General features: G+C 36.7%; 1 protein-coding gene across 1 annotated transcript in view; it reads right to left on the bottom strand.

Annotated features, from left to right (window-relative positions):
• The window catches only part of LOC126248639 (rho GTPase-activating protein 12-like), a 228,941-nt gene that overhangs the window by 81,306 nt on the left and 127,942 nt on the right, over positions 1-19,693 (bottom strand). Inside the window, exon 4 of the mRNA XM_049949822.1 lies at positions 1,643-1,744. Within this exon, the coding sequence (XP_049805779.1) occupies positions 1,643-1,744 (102 nt within the window). The remainder of the gene's footprint in view (positions 1-1,642; positions 1,745-19,693) is intronic.

The following is a 19,693-nucleotide window of genomic DNA, read 5'->3' as shown; positions in this document are numbered from 1 at the left end:
GACACATCAGAAGCTTAATAGTGACAACCTTTTTAGTTTACCATATGTACTCTAGATAATTTTATTTATTTTGCTTTACATTCACTCATAGTCTTTAACTGCTCTAAATATAAAATCTCATCAAGCAAAACAATAAATTTGTTGTTAAATTATATTATTTTCCTTTACATATGTTACAAAAGCATTCAACTCTTAAACCACGCCCTGATGCTTTTCAAACTCAACAGATATGGAATAAGGGATATTGCTTTGAAATGGTATGAATCATACCTCACGGCGAGGAAACAAAGGGTAATAATCACATCAAATAGAGCGGATTACCGAGTGGAAAACTGTGTCACAAGACGTTTCTCAAGGTTCAATCCTTGGATCAATTTTATTCCTGTTTATGTTCATGACTTGCCTCTCAATATAAATACTCATTTAACCTTCCAGAATGAGATTTTCACTCTGCAGCGGAGTGTGCGCTGATATGAAACTTCCTGGCAGATTAAAACTGTGTGCCGGCCCGAGACTCGAACTCGGGACCTTTGCCTTTCGCGGGCAAGCGCTCTACCAACTGAGCTACCCAAGCACGACTCACGCCCCGTCCTCACAGCTTTACTTCCGCCAGTACCTCGTCTCCTACCTTCCAAACTTTACAGAAGCTCTCCTGCGAACCATGCAGGACTAGCAGAACAACAACAACAACAACAACAACAACAACAACAAACCGATCAACCTTATTCTTAAATAGGTTATCATATTCTACATTTCCGTCTTCCTGCCTGGTTAGTCAGTTTTTTCCCTAGCTTTGTATCTATTTTTAATCTGTATCTTACAAGTCTATAACCACCTGAAATTCTGAAGTGGCTTAACATGTATCTTGTACATCAGTACTGAGCATTCAATTCCTACAGAAATTCTAAATGATGGTAAGCACATTAAATATCTCCTGTCACTATCAAATGCCCTAAATTCCCTATGGGAACCACTGTCTGACTAAACATTCTCATTTGGGCAGCTGATAAAAAAATTTTGCAGCCGGATTCAAAAAGAGTCTTTCAAACGTCTTAAGTAAACTACACAGAAGTAGAAGGTATAGGAGGACAAGATAAACTGAAGGGCAGTAGATCCTCTGTGGAAAGCTGTAAGGGGAGAGCTAATGACAGGTCACCAGTTGGCATATGATCAAAAGATGTGCTCAAGTGGCTCAATCTGGGGACCTGCTTTGCCCGAGATGGTTAGGATTTCTGTGTTCAAGTCATGATCTAGCACTTTCACAAATGCAGAGTTACTTTCATTATCCAGTTCACATTTAGTCTGCCATTTGTATCAGTACACAGTGCAGCACAAATATAAATATGTGACATGCTTTTAATATTGAATAATGATTTGTAACATGTTAAAAAGTACATCCTTTTTAGTTGAAGACTGAGACTGGAAATGCTTCAAGGTGCCACTGCATTTGCTGGTGGAAATGGTGATTGCGGCACCCATTATTGAAATGCATGGTGTTTTGTAATAAAACATTCTGCAGTATCATGAAAAATTCCTCAAACAAATATTAATACATAAACGGAAAAGTGCCACTTTGAATTCTTACTAAACAAGCATACAATTTGTCATAGATAAGAACAATTAATGAATCAAATACACATACTTCCAACATTGTAGACGGTACTTCTGGCAATCTCCACGATGATTCACTGCTGTTCTCTTGGTAGAAGTACACTCTACCTTCCGCATCATTTGAGGAGAACCACTGAAAGAAAGTAAAAACCATGCCTTCATTCTCGTGTTTTACATTTGCAAGCAAGCATGTCACAACACCTTGTTTGTAGAATTAATTTCTAGAAAAACAAAACTGTTTGTGATCTTCAAGTCTTGTATGGCATTCTCTTATCAACACACACAAATTCATACAAAGTTACTGTTGTTGTTGTTGATTTATTATTATTATTATTATTATTATTATTATTATTATTATTTCTTTCTTGTCTCAGACGTTATGTCTGGTTAAAAATGGAAGGTGACGCGGACCTCGATCAAGAGTGACTTTCTTTTTACTATACGGTATATGTTACATTGCATTTAGGAACTTTCAGGTAATTGAACAAGTGTCAATAATTACAGATTTCTGTAGTTGTATATATAAGTTTGGATGTAGCTGTATTGCATTGATGTACTGGTGGATATTGTGTGGTATGACTCCTGTAGTTGATACTATAATTGGTATAATGTCAACTTTATCCTGATGCCACATGTCTTTGACTTCCTCAGCCAGTTGGATGTATTTTTCAATTTTTTCTCCTGTTTTCTTTTGTATATTTGTTGTATTGGGTATGGATATTTCGATTAATTGTGTTAATTTCTTCTTTTTATTGGTGAGTATGATGTCAGGTTTTTAATGTGGTGTTGTTTTATCTGTTATAATGGTTCTGTTCCAGTATAATTTGTATTCATCATTCTCCAGTACATTTTGTGGTGCATACTTGTATGTGGGAATGTGTTGTTTTATAAGTTTATGTTGTAAGGCAAGCTGTTGATGTATTATTTTTGCGACATTGTCATGTCTTCTGGGGTATTCTGTATTTGCTAGTATTGTACATCCGCTTGTGATGTGATCTACTGTTTCAATTTGTTGTTTGCAAAGTCTGCATTTATCTGTTGTGGTATTGGGATCTTTAATAATATGCTTACTATAATATCTGGTGTTTATTGTTTGATTCTGTATTGCAATCATGAATCCTTCCATCTCACTGTATATATTGCCTTTTCTTATCCATGTGTTGGATGCGTCTTGATCGATGTGTGGCTGTGTTAGATGATACGGGTGCTTGCCATGTGGTGCCTTCCCCTTCCAATTTACTTTCTTCGTATTTGTTGATGTTATGTGATCTAAAGGGTTGTAGAAGTGGTTATGAAATTGCAATGGTGTAGCCGATGTATTTATATGAGTGATTGCTTTGTGTATTTTGCTAGTTTCTGCTCGTTCTAGAAAGAATTTTCATAAATTGTCTACCTGTCAATAATGTAGGTTTTTTATGTCGATAAATCCCCTTCCTCCTTCCTTTCTGCTTAATGTGAATCTTTCTGTTGCTGAATGTATGTGATGTATTCTATATTTGTGGCATTGTGATCGTGTAAATGTATTGAGTGCTTCTAGGTCTGTGTTACTCCATTTCACTATTCCAAATGAGTAGGTCAATATTGGAATAGCGTAAGTATTTACAGCTTTTGTCTTGTTTCTTGCTGTCAATTCTGTTTTCAGTATTTTTGTTAGTCTTTGTCTATATTTTTCTTTTAGTTCTTCTTTAATATTTGTATTATCTATTCCTATCTTTTGTCTGAATCCTAGGTATTTATAGGCATCTGTTTTTTCCATCGCTTCTATGGAGTCACTGTGGTTATTCAATATGTAATCTTCTTGTTTAGTGTGTTTTCCCATGACTATGCTATTTTTCTTACATTTGTCTGTTCCAAAAGCCGTATTTATATCATTGCTGAATACTTCTGTTATCTTTAGTAATTGGTTGAGTTGTTGATTGGTTGCTGCCAGTAGTTTTAGATCATCCATGTATAGCAAATGTGTGATTTTGTGTGGGTATGTTCCAGTAATATTATATCCATAATTTGTATTATTTAGCATGTTGGATAGTGGGTTCAGAGCAAGACAGAACCACAAAGGACTTAATGAATCTCCTTGGTATATTCCACGCTTAATCTGTATTGGCTGTGATGTGATATTATCTGAATTTGTTTGGATATTAAGTGTGGTTTTCCAGTTTTTCATTACTATGTTTATAAACTGTATCAATTTAGGATCTACTTTGTATATTTCCAACATCTGTAGTAATCAATGTATGCGTAGTGTAGCGACCTTTGTTTAGTTTTAGCTTGATATGTCACCTCTGCATCTATTATCAATTGCTCTTTACATCCTCGTGCTCCTTTGCAGCAGCCTTTTTGTTCTTCATTTATAATTTTGTTCTGTGTTGTATGTGTCATTAATTTCTGTGTAATGACTGAAGTTAATATTTTGTAGATTGTTGGTAGGCATGTTATGGGGCGATATTTAGCTGGGTTTGCTGTGTCTGCTTGATCTTTAGGTTTCAGATAAGTTATTCCATGTGTAAGTGTATCAGGGAATATGTATGGGTCTGCAATGTAACTGTTAAATAATTTAGTTAGATGTGAATGTGTTGAGGTGAACTTCTTTAGCCAGAAATTTGCTATTTTATCTTTTCCAGGGGCTTTCCAATTGTGCGTAGATTTAATTGCTCGGGTGACTTCATGTTGCAAAATTATCACTTCAGGCATTTGTGGTATCATCTTGTATGAGTCTGTTTCTGCTTGTATCCACCATGCATGTCTGTTATGTTGTACCGGGTTTGACCATATGTTGCTCCAGAAGTGTTCCACGTCTGTTATGTTTGGTGGATTGTCTATTTTAATGTGTGTGTTATCTATTGTTTGGTAAAATTTCTTTTGGTTTGTGTTGAATGTTTGGTTTTGTTTCCTTCTATTTTCATATTTTTTTGTATCTTGTAAGCCGTTTGGCCAACGCTTGTAATATCTACTTCTTTTCATCTAATTGCTCTATTGCTTCTTGTTGTGAGATTTTACCTAACCTTTTTCATTTTTTGTCTGATATTTCATTTCTTATAAATTGTGTTAGCTGTCCAATGTCATTTCTCAGTTTTCCTATTCTGATCTGTAGCCTGTGTTGCCATACTGGTTTTGTGGGTTTCTTCTGTGTGTTGGTTGGTTCTGATCTCTGCCTAGTGTGTATATTTGGTGTAGTGAGTGCTCCTACATAAACCAGTAGTTGTAACTCTTCCATAGTTGTGTATTCATTTATTTTGTTGTGTACGATTGTGTTGATAGTTTTTATTGTTGTTTCGACTTGTGGGCTATTTGGTGGTCTATGCAAGAATGGTCAAATGTCTGTATTTGTGTCTTTGTATTCTATATATGTCAACTGAAATTTTTCTTCTATATCTAACATGTGTGTCACTTCATGTTCTATTTGTGCTTGTGCTGGTGGCTGTCTTAAGATTTCGTTTTCCTCTGATTGTTTAATTGATGCATGTTGTTCTTTGTTTGTTTGCTCTGGGATGTTTGAGTCCATTACTGTATTTTCTTCTTCTTCTTCTTCTTCTTCTTCTTCTAATTGCACATTATTTTGTTCCAGTATTTGTTGTACTTGTTGTTTGATGTTTTCTAATTCTGACTGGGGTATCCTGTTATTTTTTATTATTACACGGACCTGATCAGCTAGTCCCTGTTCTGTTAAAAATTTTAATTCCGGGTATCTGGTAATAAATGTTGTGTATACTTGTGATCTGTATCCAGTTGTGTTGGTTCCTAGATTTGTTGCTTGGTAATAACAGAACATGAGGTGTCGATTAACTTCATCTGACCATCTCATCCTCTGTCTTTGTTTTCCTTCTAGGGTGGTTGCAGGAAGCATATCCTGCAAAACACGTCTATTTGGATTTAATTCATTTTCCAGTTGGCTAGCAGTGTCATTACCATTGTGGGCGGGCATAGGGTTCAAGCGTCGTCCCCGACCATGACGGCGCTTGTCAGAGGCTTCTTTAGTTCTGTCCTGAACCAAGTAATCACACTAAAAGGGTGGTTAGCCCTATTAGTGGTTTGTTCTTCTCGTCACCTTTTACGACTGGCACAACATACCGGAGGCCTATTCTTTTCCCGGGCCTCCACGTGGATTATTATTATTATTATTATTCTTTACTTTCTCAGACGTTAAGTCTGGTTAAAAATGGAAAGTGACGCGGACCTTGATCAAGCGTCACTTCCTTTTAACTGTATGGTATGTGTTATATTGCATTTAGGAACTTTTGGGTAATTGAACATGTATCAATAATTACTGATTACTGTAGTTGTATATATAAGTTTGGATGTAGCTGTATTGCATTGATGTACTGGTGGATATTGTGTGGTATGACTCCTGTAGTTGATAGTATAATTGGTATAATCTCAACTTTATCCTGATGCCACATATCCTTCACTTCCTCAGCCAGTTGGATGTATTTTTCAATTTCTTCTCCTGTTTCTTCTGTATATTTGTTGTATTGGGTATGGATATTTCGATTAGTTGTGTTAAGGGGCTCCGGAAAGGCTCAAAATCATGAAAAGTTCAATTTTTACTTTGTTGCGTTTTCTGAATTTGCAGACTATTACCTTTTAATAGATATATAATTTATTCAATTCCGAAGACTACAACTATTTTTAAATTTTTTTTGAAATGTGTTCTACATGGGCATGACCCACTGTTAAACTGCTGTCAAATGGTGTTATTATTAACGTCCGTGTTCATCAGGTACATTTTAGTGATGTGAGATAAAGTATGTGTTGTGGCTAACCTGTGATGGTTCAATATATATCGCTGGTGATTGTCAATTGTTTCATGTTTATTTACTCTGTCGTTATCTCGAAAATATTCATAATTAATTCTGTTTCTTGAGTCTCTGTTTTGTTGAAGTATAATAATGAGTAAAAGTAAAGTTATTAGTAATCCTCTGAAGGCTTTTAAGAAAAGGAGAAATGTTGGAAAGCCAAAGGTATGTGTTATTACTGTAAACAATAAAGATGATGAAAATCCCCAACATAGCTTGTGTCCCAAAGAAGAAGACAGTTGGTGTAAATATAACAAAGGATTGCTAACTGGTGAAGTGTACACTCATAAGCATAGTCTGCCTCATGCAATAATGGAGGTGATAAAACCTATTTTCAGAGACTTAGCAGCACCTGAACTGTTGAAAAAGTGTATTCACGGAAAAACTCAAAACCCCAATGAAAGTGTAAATAGTGTTATATGGTCGAGAATCCCCAAGACTGTATTTGTTGGAATAGAAACACTTCACTTTGGTGTGTATGATGCTGTTGCGACTTTCAATGATGGCAACATTGTAAGGTGGAAGGTATTTAGAAATATGGGAATGAAGATAGGTTCTAACATGGTACGAGCGATGCTTGCTTTAGACAAGGAATGCCTTCGGGCTGCAGACAGGGCTGTAAAGAGTCTAGAAATACAAGCAAGAGTAAACAGGAGGAGGAACAAGAGGAAGCTGGAGGAGGAGTTTGCAGAGGATGAAGATAATCCATCCTATGGACCTGGAATGCACTAAAAAGTTAATCCAATCTTTGTCGCTCGATTCCCAAAACTTTTATTTTCTCATACTAATTACATGTTTTCTAAGGATATTCCAAACATATTTGTTTCAAACTTTCAGTAAATGTTACACAGTACCTTCTGCATAATTTAACACAGCCTTTTTCCAAAAAACTGTATATTTTTGAATATATAAATAAAAAATTGCAAAAAATGTTGTGAATTTTCATTACAATTGAAAAAAAATCATCTATAATAACTGAACCAAAATTTTGTAAAATCCCTGTGTTAAGTTGTAGCCCATATTCCAATAAATAATCTGTAAAAAGTTCAACTTCCTACCTCAAAAACTTTGTGAGGAAAGACGTAATTTATAAGCGTTATTTTAACATTGCAAGTATAGGGCGTTCCGGAGCCCCTTAATTTCTTCTTTTTATTGGTGAGTATGATGTCAGGTTTGTTATGTGGTGGTGTTTTATCTGTTATAATGGTTCTGTTCCAGTATAATTTGAATTCATCATTATCCAGTACACTTTGTGGTGCATACTTTTATGTGGGAACGTGTTGTTTTATAAGTTTATGTTGTAAGGCAAGCTGTTGATGTATTATTTTTGCTACATTGTCATGTCTTCTGGGGTATTCTGTATTTGCTAGTATTGTACATCTGCTTGTGATGTGATCTACTGTTTCTATTTGTTGTTTGCAAAGTCTGCATTTATCTGTTGTGGTATTGGGATCTTTAATAATATGCTTGCTGTAATATCTGGTGTTTATTGTTTGATCCTGCATTGCAATCACAAATCCTTCCGTCTCACTGTATATATTGCCTTTTCTTAGGCATGTGTTGGATGCGTCTTGATCGATGTGTGGCTGTGTTAAATGATACGGGTGCTTGCCATGTAGTGTTTTCTTTTTCCAATTTATTTTCTTCGTGTCTGTTGATGTTATGTGATCTAAAGGGTTGTAGAAGTGATTATGAAATTGCAATGGTGTAGCCGATGTATTTATATGAGTGATTGCTTTGTGTATTTTGCTAGTTTCTGCTCGTTCTAGAAAGAATTTTCTTAAATTGTCTACCTGTCCATAATGTAGGTTTTTTATGTCGATAAATCCCCTTCCTCCTTCCTTTCTGCTTAATGTGAATCTTTCTGTTGCTGAATGTATGTGATGTATTCTATATTTGTGGCATTGTGATCGTGTAAGTGTATTGAGTGCTTCTAGGTCTGTGTTACTCCATTTCACTACTCCAAATGAGTAGGTCAATATTGGTATAGCATAAGTATTTATAGCTGTGGTCTTGTTTCTTGCTGTCAATTCTGTTTTCAGTATTTTTGTTAGTCTTTGTCTATATTTTTCTTTTAGTTCTTCTTTAATATTTGTATTATCTATTCCTATTTTTTGTCTGTATCCTAGATATTTATAGGCAACTGTTTTTTCCATCGCTTCTATGCAGTTGCTGTGGTTATCCAGTATGTAATCTTCTTGTTTAGTGTGTTTTCCCTTGACTATGCTATTTTTCTTACATTTGTCTGTTCCAAAAGCCGTATTTATATCATTGCTGAATACTTCTGTTATCTTTAGTAATTGGTTGAGTTGTTGATTGGTTGCTGCCAGTAGTTTTAGATCATCCATGTATAGCAAATGTGTGATTTTGTGTGGGTATGTTCCAGTAATATTATATCCATAATTTGTATTATTTAGCATGTTGGATAGTGGGTTCAGAGCAAGACAGAACCACAAAGGACTTAATGAATCTCCTTGGTATATTCCACGCTTAATCTGTATTGGCTGTGATGTGATATTATCTGAATTTGTTTGGATATTAAGTGTGGTTTTCCAGTTTTTCATTACTATGTTTATAAACTGTATCAATTTAGGATCTACTTTGTATATTTCCAACATCTGTAGTAATCAATGTATGCGTAGTGTAGCGACCTTTGTTTAGTTTTAGCTTGATATGTCACCTCTGCATCTATTATCAGTTGCTCTTTACATCCTCGTGCTCCTTTGCAACAGCCTTTTTGTTCTTCATTTATAATTTTGTTCTGTGTTGTATGTGTCATTAATTTCTGTGTAATGACTGAAGTTAATATTTTGTAGATTGTTGGTAGGCATGTTATGGGGCGATATTTAGCTGGGTTTGCTGTGTCTGCTTGATCTTTAGGTTTCAGATAGGTTATTCCATGTGTAAGTGTATCAGGGAATGTGTATGGGTCTGCAATGTAACTGTTAAATAATTTAGTTAGATGTGAATGTGTTGAGGTGAACTTCTTTAGCCAGAAATTTGCTATTTTATCATTTCCAGGGGCTTTCCAATTGTGCGTAGAATTAATTGCTCGGGTGACTTCATGTTGCAAAATTATCACTTCAGGCATTTGTGGTATCATCTTGTATGAGTCTGTTTCTGCTTGTATCCACCGTGCATGCCTGTTATGTTGTACCGGGTTTGACCATATGTTGGTCCAGAAGTGTTCCATGTCTGTTATGTTTGGTGGATTGTATATTTTAATGTGTGTGTTATCTATTGTCTGGTAAAATTTCTTTTGGTTTGTGTTGAATGTTTGGTTTTGTTTCCTTCTATTTTCACTTTTTTTGTATCTTCTAAGTCGTTTGGCCAATGCTTGTAATTTCTGTTTCTTTTCATCTAATTGCTCTATCGCTTCTTGTTGTGAGATTTTACCTAACCTTTTTTGTTTTTTTTCTAACATTTCATTTCTTATAAATTGTGTTAGCTGTCCGATGTCCTTTCTCAGTTTTTCTATTCTGATCTGTAGCCTGTGTTGCCATGCTGGTTTTGTGGGTTTCTTCTGTGTGTTGGTTGGTTCTGATCTTTGCCTAGTGTGTATATTTAGTGTAGTGAGTGCTCCTATATAAACCAGTAGTTGTAACTCTTCCATAGTTGTGTTTTCACTCATTTTGTTGGGTATGATTGTGTTGATAGTTTTTATTGTTGTTTCGACTTGTGGGTTATTTGGCGGTCTTTGCAAGAATGGTCAAATGTCTGTATTTGTGTCTTTGTATTCTATATATGTCAGCTGAAATTTTTCTTCTGTATCTAACATGTGTGTCACTTCGTGTTCTATTTGTGCTTGTTCTGGTGGCTGTCTTAAGATTTCGTTTTCCTCTGGCTGTTTAATTGATGCATGTTGTTCTTTGTTTGTTTGCTCTGGGATGTTTGAGTCCATTACTGTATTTTCTTCTTCTTCTTCTGATTGCACATTATTTTGTTCCAGTATTTGTTGTACTTGTTGTTTGATGATTTCTAATTCTGACTGGGGTATCCTGTTATTTTTGATTATCACACGGATCTGATCAGCTAGTCGTTGTTCTGTTAAAAATTTAAATTCTGGGTATCTGGTAATAAATGTTGTGTATACTTGTGATCTGTATCCAGTTGTGTTGGTTCCTAGGTTTGTTGCTTGGTAATAACAGAACATGAGGTGTCGATTAACTTCATCTGACCATCTCATCCTCTGTCTTTGTTTTCCTTCTAGGGTGGTTGCAGGAAGCATATCCTGCAAAACACGTCTATTTGGATTTAAATCATTTTCCAGTTGGCTAGCAGTGTCGTTACCATTGTGGGCGGGCATAGGGTTCAAGCGTTGTCCCCGACCATGACGGCGCTTGTCCGAGGCTTCTTTAGTTCTGTCCTGAACCAACTAATCACACTAAAGGGGGGTTAGCCCTATTAGTGGTTTGTTCTTTTCGTCGCCTTTTACGACTGGCAGAACATACCGGAGGCCTATTCTTTTCCCAGGCCTCCACGGGTATGTATTATTATTATTATATCATCTTCTTTACTTTCTCAGACGTTAAGTCTGGTTAAGAATGGAGTGACGCGGACCTTTATCAAGCGTCACTTCCTTCTTGCTGTACGGTACATGTTATATTGCATTTAGGAACTTTCGGGTAATTGAACATGTATCAATAATTACGGATTTCTGTAACTGTATATATATGTTTGGATGTAGCTGTATTGCATTGATGTACTGGTGGATATTGTGTGGTATGACTCCTGTAGTTGATAGTATAATTGGTATGATGTCAACTTTATCCTGATGCCACATGTCTTTGACTTCCTCAGCCAGTTGGATGTATTTTTCAATTTTTTCTCCTGTTTTCTTTTGTATATTTGTTGTATTGGGTATGGATATTTCGATTAGTTGTGTTAATTTCTTCTTTTTATTGGTGAGTATGATGTCAGGTTTGTTATGTGGCGTTGTTTTATCTGTTATAATGGTTCTGTTCCAGTATAATTTGTATTCATCATTCTCCAGTACATTTTGTGGTGCATACTTGTATGTAGGAACTTGTTGTTTTAAAAGTTTATGTTGTAAGGCAAGCTGTTGATGTATTATTTTTGCGACATTGTCATGTCTTCTGGGGTATTCTGTATTTGCTAGTATTGTACATCCGCTTGTGATGTGATCTACTGTTTCTATTTGTTGTTTACAAAGTCTGCATTTATCTGTTATGGTATTGGGATCTTTAATAATATGCTTGCTGTAATACCTGGTGTTTATTGTTTGATCCTGTATTGCAATCATGAATCCTTCTGTCTCACTGTATATATTGCCTTTTCTTAGCCATGTGTTGGATGCGTCTTGATCAATGTGTGGCTGTGTTAGATGATACGGGTGCTTGCCATGAAGTGTTTTCTTTTTCCAATTTACTTTCTTCGTATCTGTTGATGTTATGTGGTCTAACGGGTTGTAGAGGTGGTTATGAAATTGTAGTGGTGTAGCCGATGTATTTATATGAGTGATTGTATAGCAAATGTGTGATTTTGTGTGCGTATGTTCCAGTAATATTGTATCCATAATTTGTATTATTTAGCATGTTGGATAGTGGGTTCAGAGCAAGGCAGAACCAGAAAGGACTTAATGAGTCTCCTTGGTATATTCCATGCGTAATCTGTATTGGCTGTGATGTGATATTATTTGAATTTGTTTGGATATTAAGTGTGGTTTTCCAATTTTTCATTACTATGTTTAGGAACTGTATCAATTTAGGATCTACTTTGTATATTTCCAATATTTGTAGTAACCATGAGTGGGGCACACTATTATTATTATTATTATTATTATATTACCACAAGCAGCAGCAGCAGCAGCAGTAGTAGTATTATAATTTGTTACCAATGCTGTCACTGAGGTATCATATCAGTGGCTAATGACAATGCAGTCTTTTACACCAAACTGTTACTTTCAGTACAAATTAATTGCACAAATAACTACAACAGTAATGATAATAATGAAGCCTACTGAGAAAGGATGTTGCAGGGCACTGCATCCTTTCCTGAACATTTGTCAAAGACATGCCTTTCTTTTATTTGCCACAAGAATGCAAATTAGTGACAATAAATCTGTTTGCTATTAATGCAACAATCCATAGTTTATTGGGGCTGTTTTTTGCATCATGATTATTCTTAGTGCTTGAAGTGAGAAACTGCATCAAAAAGGTATAGTACATTTAATATCTGAAGTTACTGAAATTATAAGGTGAGTCTGGAAAGTAAGTACCATTTTGGAAAAAAAAAAAAAACTGATCAAACATTTTTTCAAACAAAAATTTATTTTTGCAAGAAAGAGAATTTCTGAAACTATTTTTCTACACAGTTGCCACCATTTTTTCAGGCATTTGTCATGGCAGGAAATCAACTTTCTGTGCCCTCTTATGGAAAGATGCAGCCAGTAAAGACAGTCACTGCTAAACATCATTTGTTTCCATAGTCATCACGGTGAAAAGGTCTTCCTCCTAAACCATGCTTCAAGTTCAAGAACAAATGCTGTTCAGAAGGTGCAAGACTGAGGCTTTACATTGAGCAATTGAACTACATACAAATTGTTGAATAAGATTTTCAGTGACACCAGCAGAATGGGGATGAGCATTGTCGTGAAGCAACACAATACCTTGACTGAGCATTCCACATCTCTTGTTTTCAACTGCACACCAAAGATTTCACTGTAAAATACCAAACTGATGCTTTCACCTCTGGGAAGCAACTCACAACAAGCAGAAAATGACACAAAAAATGGAGTTCAGATGTGGCTATCCTCACTGGCAGTATCTTTCTACATAGACAATATAGTAAAGCTTGTTTCCCCACTATGACAAATGTCTGAACAATGGTGGCAACTATGTAAAATGGTAGTTTAAGAAATGTTCCTTATACTAAAAAGAAATTTTGGTTTGAAAAAACATTTGTCAAGAGGTTTTTTTTTTCCAAAATGGTACTTCCCTTATGGACATGCCTCAGTAGCGCAATGTGATTTGAATACATTCATTCAGTATTAGAAGTTCTGCTCACTATTTTTCAACACTGTTTCAGTTTTGCACATAGAAATCAAGACTAACCAATAACGTATCAATAAATACAAGTTTACAGACTAAGAGTGTTTATCAAACATGCTCTACATGTCTGATGTATTCAGTTTCTACAAAAGTGCAAAATGTGAGGCTTTCATGTGAACTTGTTATACATTAATTATCAGCCTCAGACACCTTATGTCCTCTCATTCACATTTTTTTTCTCTCCACTGAATGCAAGGAGAATTATACCCATAAAAAAGTATTGAATACACCGAGCCACACAACAATTAACACAGTAATATGTATTTTGAGCCACACAGTAATTAACAATCAAGTTGTCTTTGCTGTTCCCTTTCTATGTGTTTTACTTGGTACATAGACAGATTCTTGTCCTGAATCATTAATTATTAATGCAAATAACAAAAAACTTTACAATTTTCTGTTATGATGGCAAAGAAGAGTGCTTGGTCTGCCACAGAACGACACTGATGTTCACAAAGCTTTGCTTTTGTTATGTTTGTATACATTCTGCAATAATGCACATCAAGTAAAAAAGGGGGGAGTGCACAAGGTTTTATTTGACAAGGATAAGAACAGAAATTGGTCTGGTCCTTCTCTTGTGGGCCAATTAATTGAAAATAAATTACATGAGAAGAGTCCTGGACTGCAACTTCTATCATTTATCAGGACAATACACTTGCCCACAAAAGTAATTTGGCAATAGGAAAACAGGAGGCTCTCAAGTATTGGATCATCCATCATATTTACCAGATTTGGTACCCACTAACTTCCATTTATTCCTCCAGCTAAAGAAATCTGTGGGTGTATAACAATTTGGGTTCATGAAGAATTACTAATATGTAAAGGGCATTTTACAGAGCATCACAGTTTACATTTCAGCAGTGGCATCTACTCGTGCATGAAATGTACAAAATGTGTTGACTTAAAAGAGTGGTATGTAAACAATGTAATTACGAAGTTTTTGAACTGCATTTAATCTAAAATTTTCCATAGCAGTACACCATGGCAGTTATTTAGTGCCACAAGACGCACTTCACTTTATAGTTATAACAGATATTCAATGGTTTCAAACTAAATAATTTACATCATTCTGAAGACAGAGCTATAGTTGTTCTGACACCAGATCTGCAGCTTGTTACACTGGTTTCTTCAATACGTCTTTTTACAGATGACAGGTATAAGTACATTATATGGAAGACTAACTGTTGCCAATGTTAACTACCGCACTCCTTCGAGTATCGTTTACAGATGGCGAGAAGGAAAAAAACTGTTGCCTGCACACTTCTGACTTTGCCCTAACCTCTCTCATTGTCATTGTGGTACTAATACTAAATCATGTTATCTTGCTTAAAGATTTTTCTACTCAGTTCAAATACAAAGGAGGCAGAGCTTGTTTTTCATTGTTTACGAAATGTGGTGAATACTTGTTGCAGGGTTTTTGGACAAGGTGAACTGATAAGCAAACACATCTTCAATATCATCTAAAAGATGTTAAAAACATTAGGTCAACATTTGGCAGGCCAGTCTAGGAAATCCACTTGATTATCTTTTAAGCAAAATATATAGGTCCTTCCATTGTAGGCGAGAACACTATCATACATACGAGAAAAAAAAAAGAGCGTTCAGAATAATTGCCATAGAGTGAGGATACATGCTGGTGTCTAAAACATTTCTCAAAATATCTGAGTTCATTTTGCCATAGACCCATCTTAATAAGCCCAGAGAATATCAGGAAAAATAGCTACAGACCACGTCATCACTTCCACCAAACTTCACCATCATAAGAATACATTAATGGACAGATCATTTTCCTAGCTTCCACTTAAGTCCACGTACATAAGTATTTCACTGCTCCACCATTGAATGCTGGCACCGTCAGCAACTAAGTGATGCCAGGTATCTGTTCATCCTACCAGTCTAATGGTACCTGTGTATCAAGAGAGCAGGAAAATTTATGGACTGACTTGTCACTGGTCACTGTACACGTGGTTCAACCTGGGTTTCTCTGCATAAACCGTCAGAGATGTCTGAAGATCAGTTCGCCATACTGACATCAAATAAAACATGATTTTGAAATATTATGACTATTCTTAGAATCTAACCAGACAATTTTTGTAGATCGAAACAGGTTTACAGAATCCTTTCCCCCAAACGTTGACTACCTTTTCCTTCTTCACACAGTATTTCCTTGCTTGTGCCACTTTATATCAAAAAACCTGGCAATGATGCTAATGGTAGCGATTTAGCACTGATCATAAACTTAAACAATATTTACAATTTTCGTCCATATGTGAACATTTACTTATGTTTAGAGCCAGCTGCCAAACACTGGACGCTGCACCATGCACCAAATTTCTTACAAAGCTCCCTGAATTGCACAACAATTCTCACAGAAGTGACTTCACATGGAAGTGCATAGTCTGAGAACAAGTTCTGAAGGCTAATAACCTGATCTTCCAACACATTCGTGAACAACATGAATAGTCATTTTTTAATACTTTCCTCGGTAATTATATATGCTAAATTCATTTACAATGAAGGCAGTAAGTGAAGAGCAACATATTATGCTCAGAGACACCAAGTAAATTAGACAATTATAAATAATATTAGTAGTTAAATTTTCCATCTAAATTTTGTAGCATGTAGGGAAGTTGATACTTGCAACATTCCCCATGATTTACGCAGTGTTCTACATATACATCATTACTCTGCAATTCACACGTAATTGACTGACAGAGTTGCAAAGAAACATTTTCAAAATATTTCTCTACCATTCTACATGTGAATACCACATGTGAAAAGTGAACACCTAAATCTTTCTGAGCTAGCTCTGATCTCTCATATTTTATTATGACAGTAAACAAAACATTTAAATGTTAAGAATAGAAAGTCTGAATGAAATTTTCTGAAAAGATCTCACAGCAATGAAAAATACCTTTGGTTTAATGATTAACACCCTAAATTGCTTGTCATAACCGTGAAACTCTCCCGTGTCTCATGATAATAGAAAATGAGCCGATCATTTTTAACTTTTTAGTCATTCTCCATTAATCCTACCTGGTAAGGGTCCCATATTGTGCAGTAATACTCCAGAAGGAGATGGACAAGCCTAGAGTAGGCAGTCTCTTTAGTAGATATTTTACACATTCTGAGTGTTCTGCCAAAAAAAATGCAATCTTTGGCTCATCTTCCGCGCAACATTTTCTGTGATGAATCCATCTTCAATTGTTCATAGTTGTAATCCATAGGTGTTTAGCTTTACATTTATGTGATTTACCAGAAACTTAATAGAGCCGGCCGGTGTGGCCGAGCGGTTCTAGGCATTTCAGTCGGGACGGGGGGGGGGGGGGGGGGGCCTGGCGACATGAAGGGCATCCGCCCACCCTCTAACACTAAAATCACCAAGTCGCTAGTAACTCTGCCAACCCCGCGATGAAGTGGGACGAAGGCCCAAAGAAAATGATGATGATGAATAACAGAGAGGGCTAATAGCACTTCCTTGGGGAATCCCATATACAACTCTGGTTTCACTTTCTATCAATTATTATGGTTGTGACCTTTCTGACAGGGAATCACAAATCCAGTCGCACAGCTCAGACAAATTTGGATCCCATTTGTCTGCACAGTATCTGATTTAAGCTCTACATTCTACATAAATACATCTACCTAGAGCACTTTGATGATGTTTCAGCAGCAAAATGTGGCATTTCTAGCGGAATTCCACCACCAAATTCTATTAATCAGATTGTTTGGAAGCAGGTTAGTAAATGATCTTTCCATTTATCTACAGGTTCCCAAACACCTGAAACATTGAAAACCCAGCAGCAATTCTGTTGGGAGAACAACACATCTGGTATGAACTCTTCCTGTGGTTTCATGAAAAAGCAAAACAATTGCCACCTGTGAGCTCCAGAATCGAGTAGTCACAAGCAGCTCCAAATCGTCAGATATTTTCGAGCTATAAGGCTTTAAAACTAACAAGCAACCTTATGAAATCTAGAATTGTGATGCAATCAGAGTCAACAGACGCATAAAAACATGCTGAAGATGTTTCATGGAAATAGAACAGACGAGAAGTTGGTAAACTGGCTTAAGCTGCAAGGTCAGATTATTCCACCAAACATTGTATTTCCCACTAGATTATGAATGGGAGATTACTAACTGGTGCTACTGAGGAAAATGTTAAGATGCGAGGGGATGGGAAAGAGGGGGAGGGGGCAGGGAGAAGAAGCACTTGCCCCGTCCTGGAATCTGGGTACTGAGTTTATAGTCATTACATAATACTCTCATATTTATATCAGCTACTGTAGTGGTCAGCAGGTTTAACAATGATGAGCACGATTGAAAATGCTGGAACTTTAGCTATCACTATATATCTCAGACTTTTTTGGTGGTCACGCTGTTCACGAGAAATCATGCCAATTCCTAGAAGCAGCGACGATTTTGGCGCTATTCTCCAGTTATGATGGAAGCAAAACATCTCAGAAATGTGCCGAAACAGTGTCATCAATCTTCTCTTGGTCACTTTCTCATACAGCCGTTATCTGTGGACGAAGAAGACCCATGATAACATGCTGAATATATGAGGGCATGCTGCAAAGTAATGCCTCCCAATTTTGTATGTGAAATCTCTTAAAGATTTTTAAATAAAAAGCATAATTAACATTCCACATATTTATTCTTCATGTCTAAATATTTGCTGTTCTCTGCCACTGGAAGGCTCCGAAAAGAAGAATGTAACATGGTGGTGTGTTACGTAGCTACTTCGAAATAGAATGCTGTAATAGAGTGTCAAATTCCAGGAGTTAATCCACATACAGATCACCCTTTCCTCCAGTATGACACAAGCGCTGTGACATCTTTATCAATACCACACATTGGATTCAATGTCACCGATCATTCTCCATACTGTCCCGACTTGGCTCCATGCAACTTTCATCTGTTTCCAAAACTTTAAGAACACCTTTGGGGACTTCAACTTGCTAGTAATGAAGCAGTGCAAGCTCAGGTGAGATTGTGGCTCCTTCAACAAGTGAAACATTCTTCAATGCCGGTATCAACAAAACTGGTCTCTCGTTGGGAGAAATGTTTTCGTCGCCCTGGTGACTATTTTGGGAAATAAATATGTAGACATGAAGAATAAAGACGTAGAATGTCAATAACGTATGCTTTATTTTAAAATCTTTAAAGAGTTTTCACATAAAAAAAACTTCGGAGGCATTAACGTGGGTATGGCGAATGCCCGGTAAACGTCATCTGCCAGTGTGTGTAGTGCCAACAGTAAAATTCGGAGGTGGTGGTGTTGTTATGTGGTTGTGTTTTTCATGGAGGGAGCTTGGACCCCTTGTGGTTTTGCATACTATCACAGCACAGGCCTACATTGATGTTTTAAGCACATTCTTGCTTCCCACTGTTGAGAAGCAATTCGGTGATGGCGATTGCATCTTTCAGCACGATCAAGCACCTGTTCATAATGCACGGCCTGTGGTGGAGTAGTTACATGACAATAACATCCCTGTAATGGACTGGCCTGCACAGAGTTGAGTCCTGACCTGAATCCTATAGACACTTTTGGGATGTTTTGGAACACGGACTTCGTGCCAGGCCTCACTGACCGACATCGATACCCCTCCTCAGTGCAGCACTCCGTGAAGAATGGGCTGCCATTCCCCAAGAAACCTTCCAGCACCGCATTGAACATATGCCTGCGAGAGTGGAACCTGTCATCAAGACTAAGGCTGGGCCAACACCATACTGAATTCCAGCATTACCGATGGAGGGCACCACGAACTTTTAAGTCATTTTCAGCCAGGTGTCCGGATACTTTTGTATAGTGTATATACGCTGCTGGAGAGACTCCTATATAACAGACTGAGCCAAAAAACACTGGAATCAATACCAGGCGAACAAGCAGGATTCCGACCTAATAGAAGGTGCAATGACCAAGTGCTTTCCCTGACAACCTATACAGGGGCAGGCCATCAGAAAAAGCAAAAAACATCAACTGCTTTCACAGATCTGAGCGCAGCCTATGACGCTGTCTGAAGACAAGGGCTGTTGTACAAACTAATTCAAATAATTCCACGCAGCTGTACTGTAAGACTGACCGATAACACACATGTTGGGAGAGCTTTTAAAGTGTTTACTGGAAAAAGAAAGAGCTCCACGAAAAAACTCAACAACGGACTAATGTAACGTAGCAAATTATTACGAGTTGTTACCTTGCATCAAAAACGTAGC

The sequence above is a fragment of the Schistocerca nitens genome, chromosome 3, assembly GCF_023898315.1.
Source record: "Schistocerca nitens isolate TAMUIC-IGC-003100 chromosome 3, iqSchNite1.1, whole genome shotgun sequence".
NCBI classification, from domain to species: Eukaryota; Metazoa; Arthropoda; class Insecta; order Orthoptera; family Acrididae; genus Schistocerca; species Schistocerca nitens.
The sequence above is the reverse complement of the archived record's forward strand: the minus strand, read 5'-3'. Positions and strand labels throughout refer to the sequence as shown.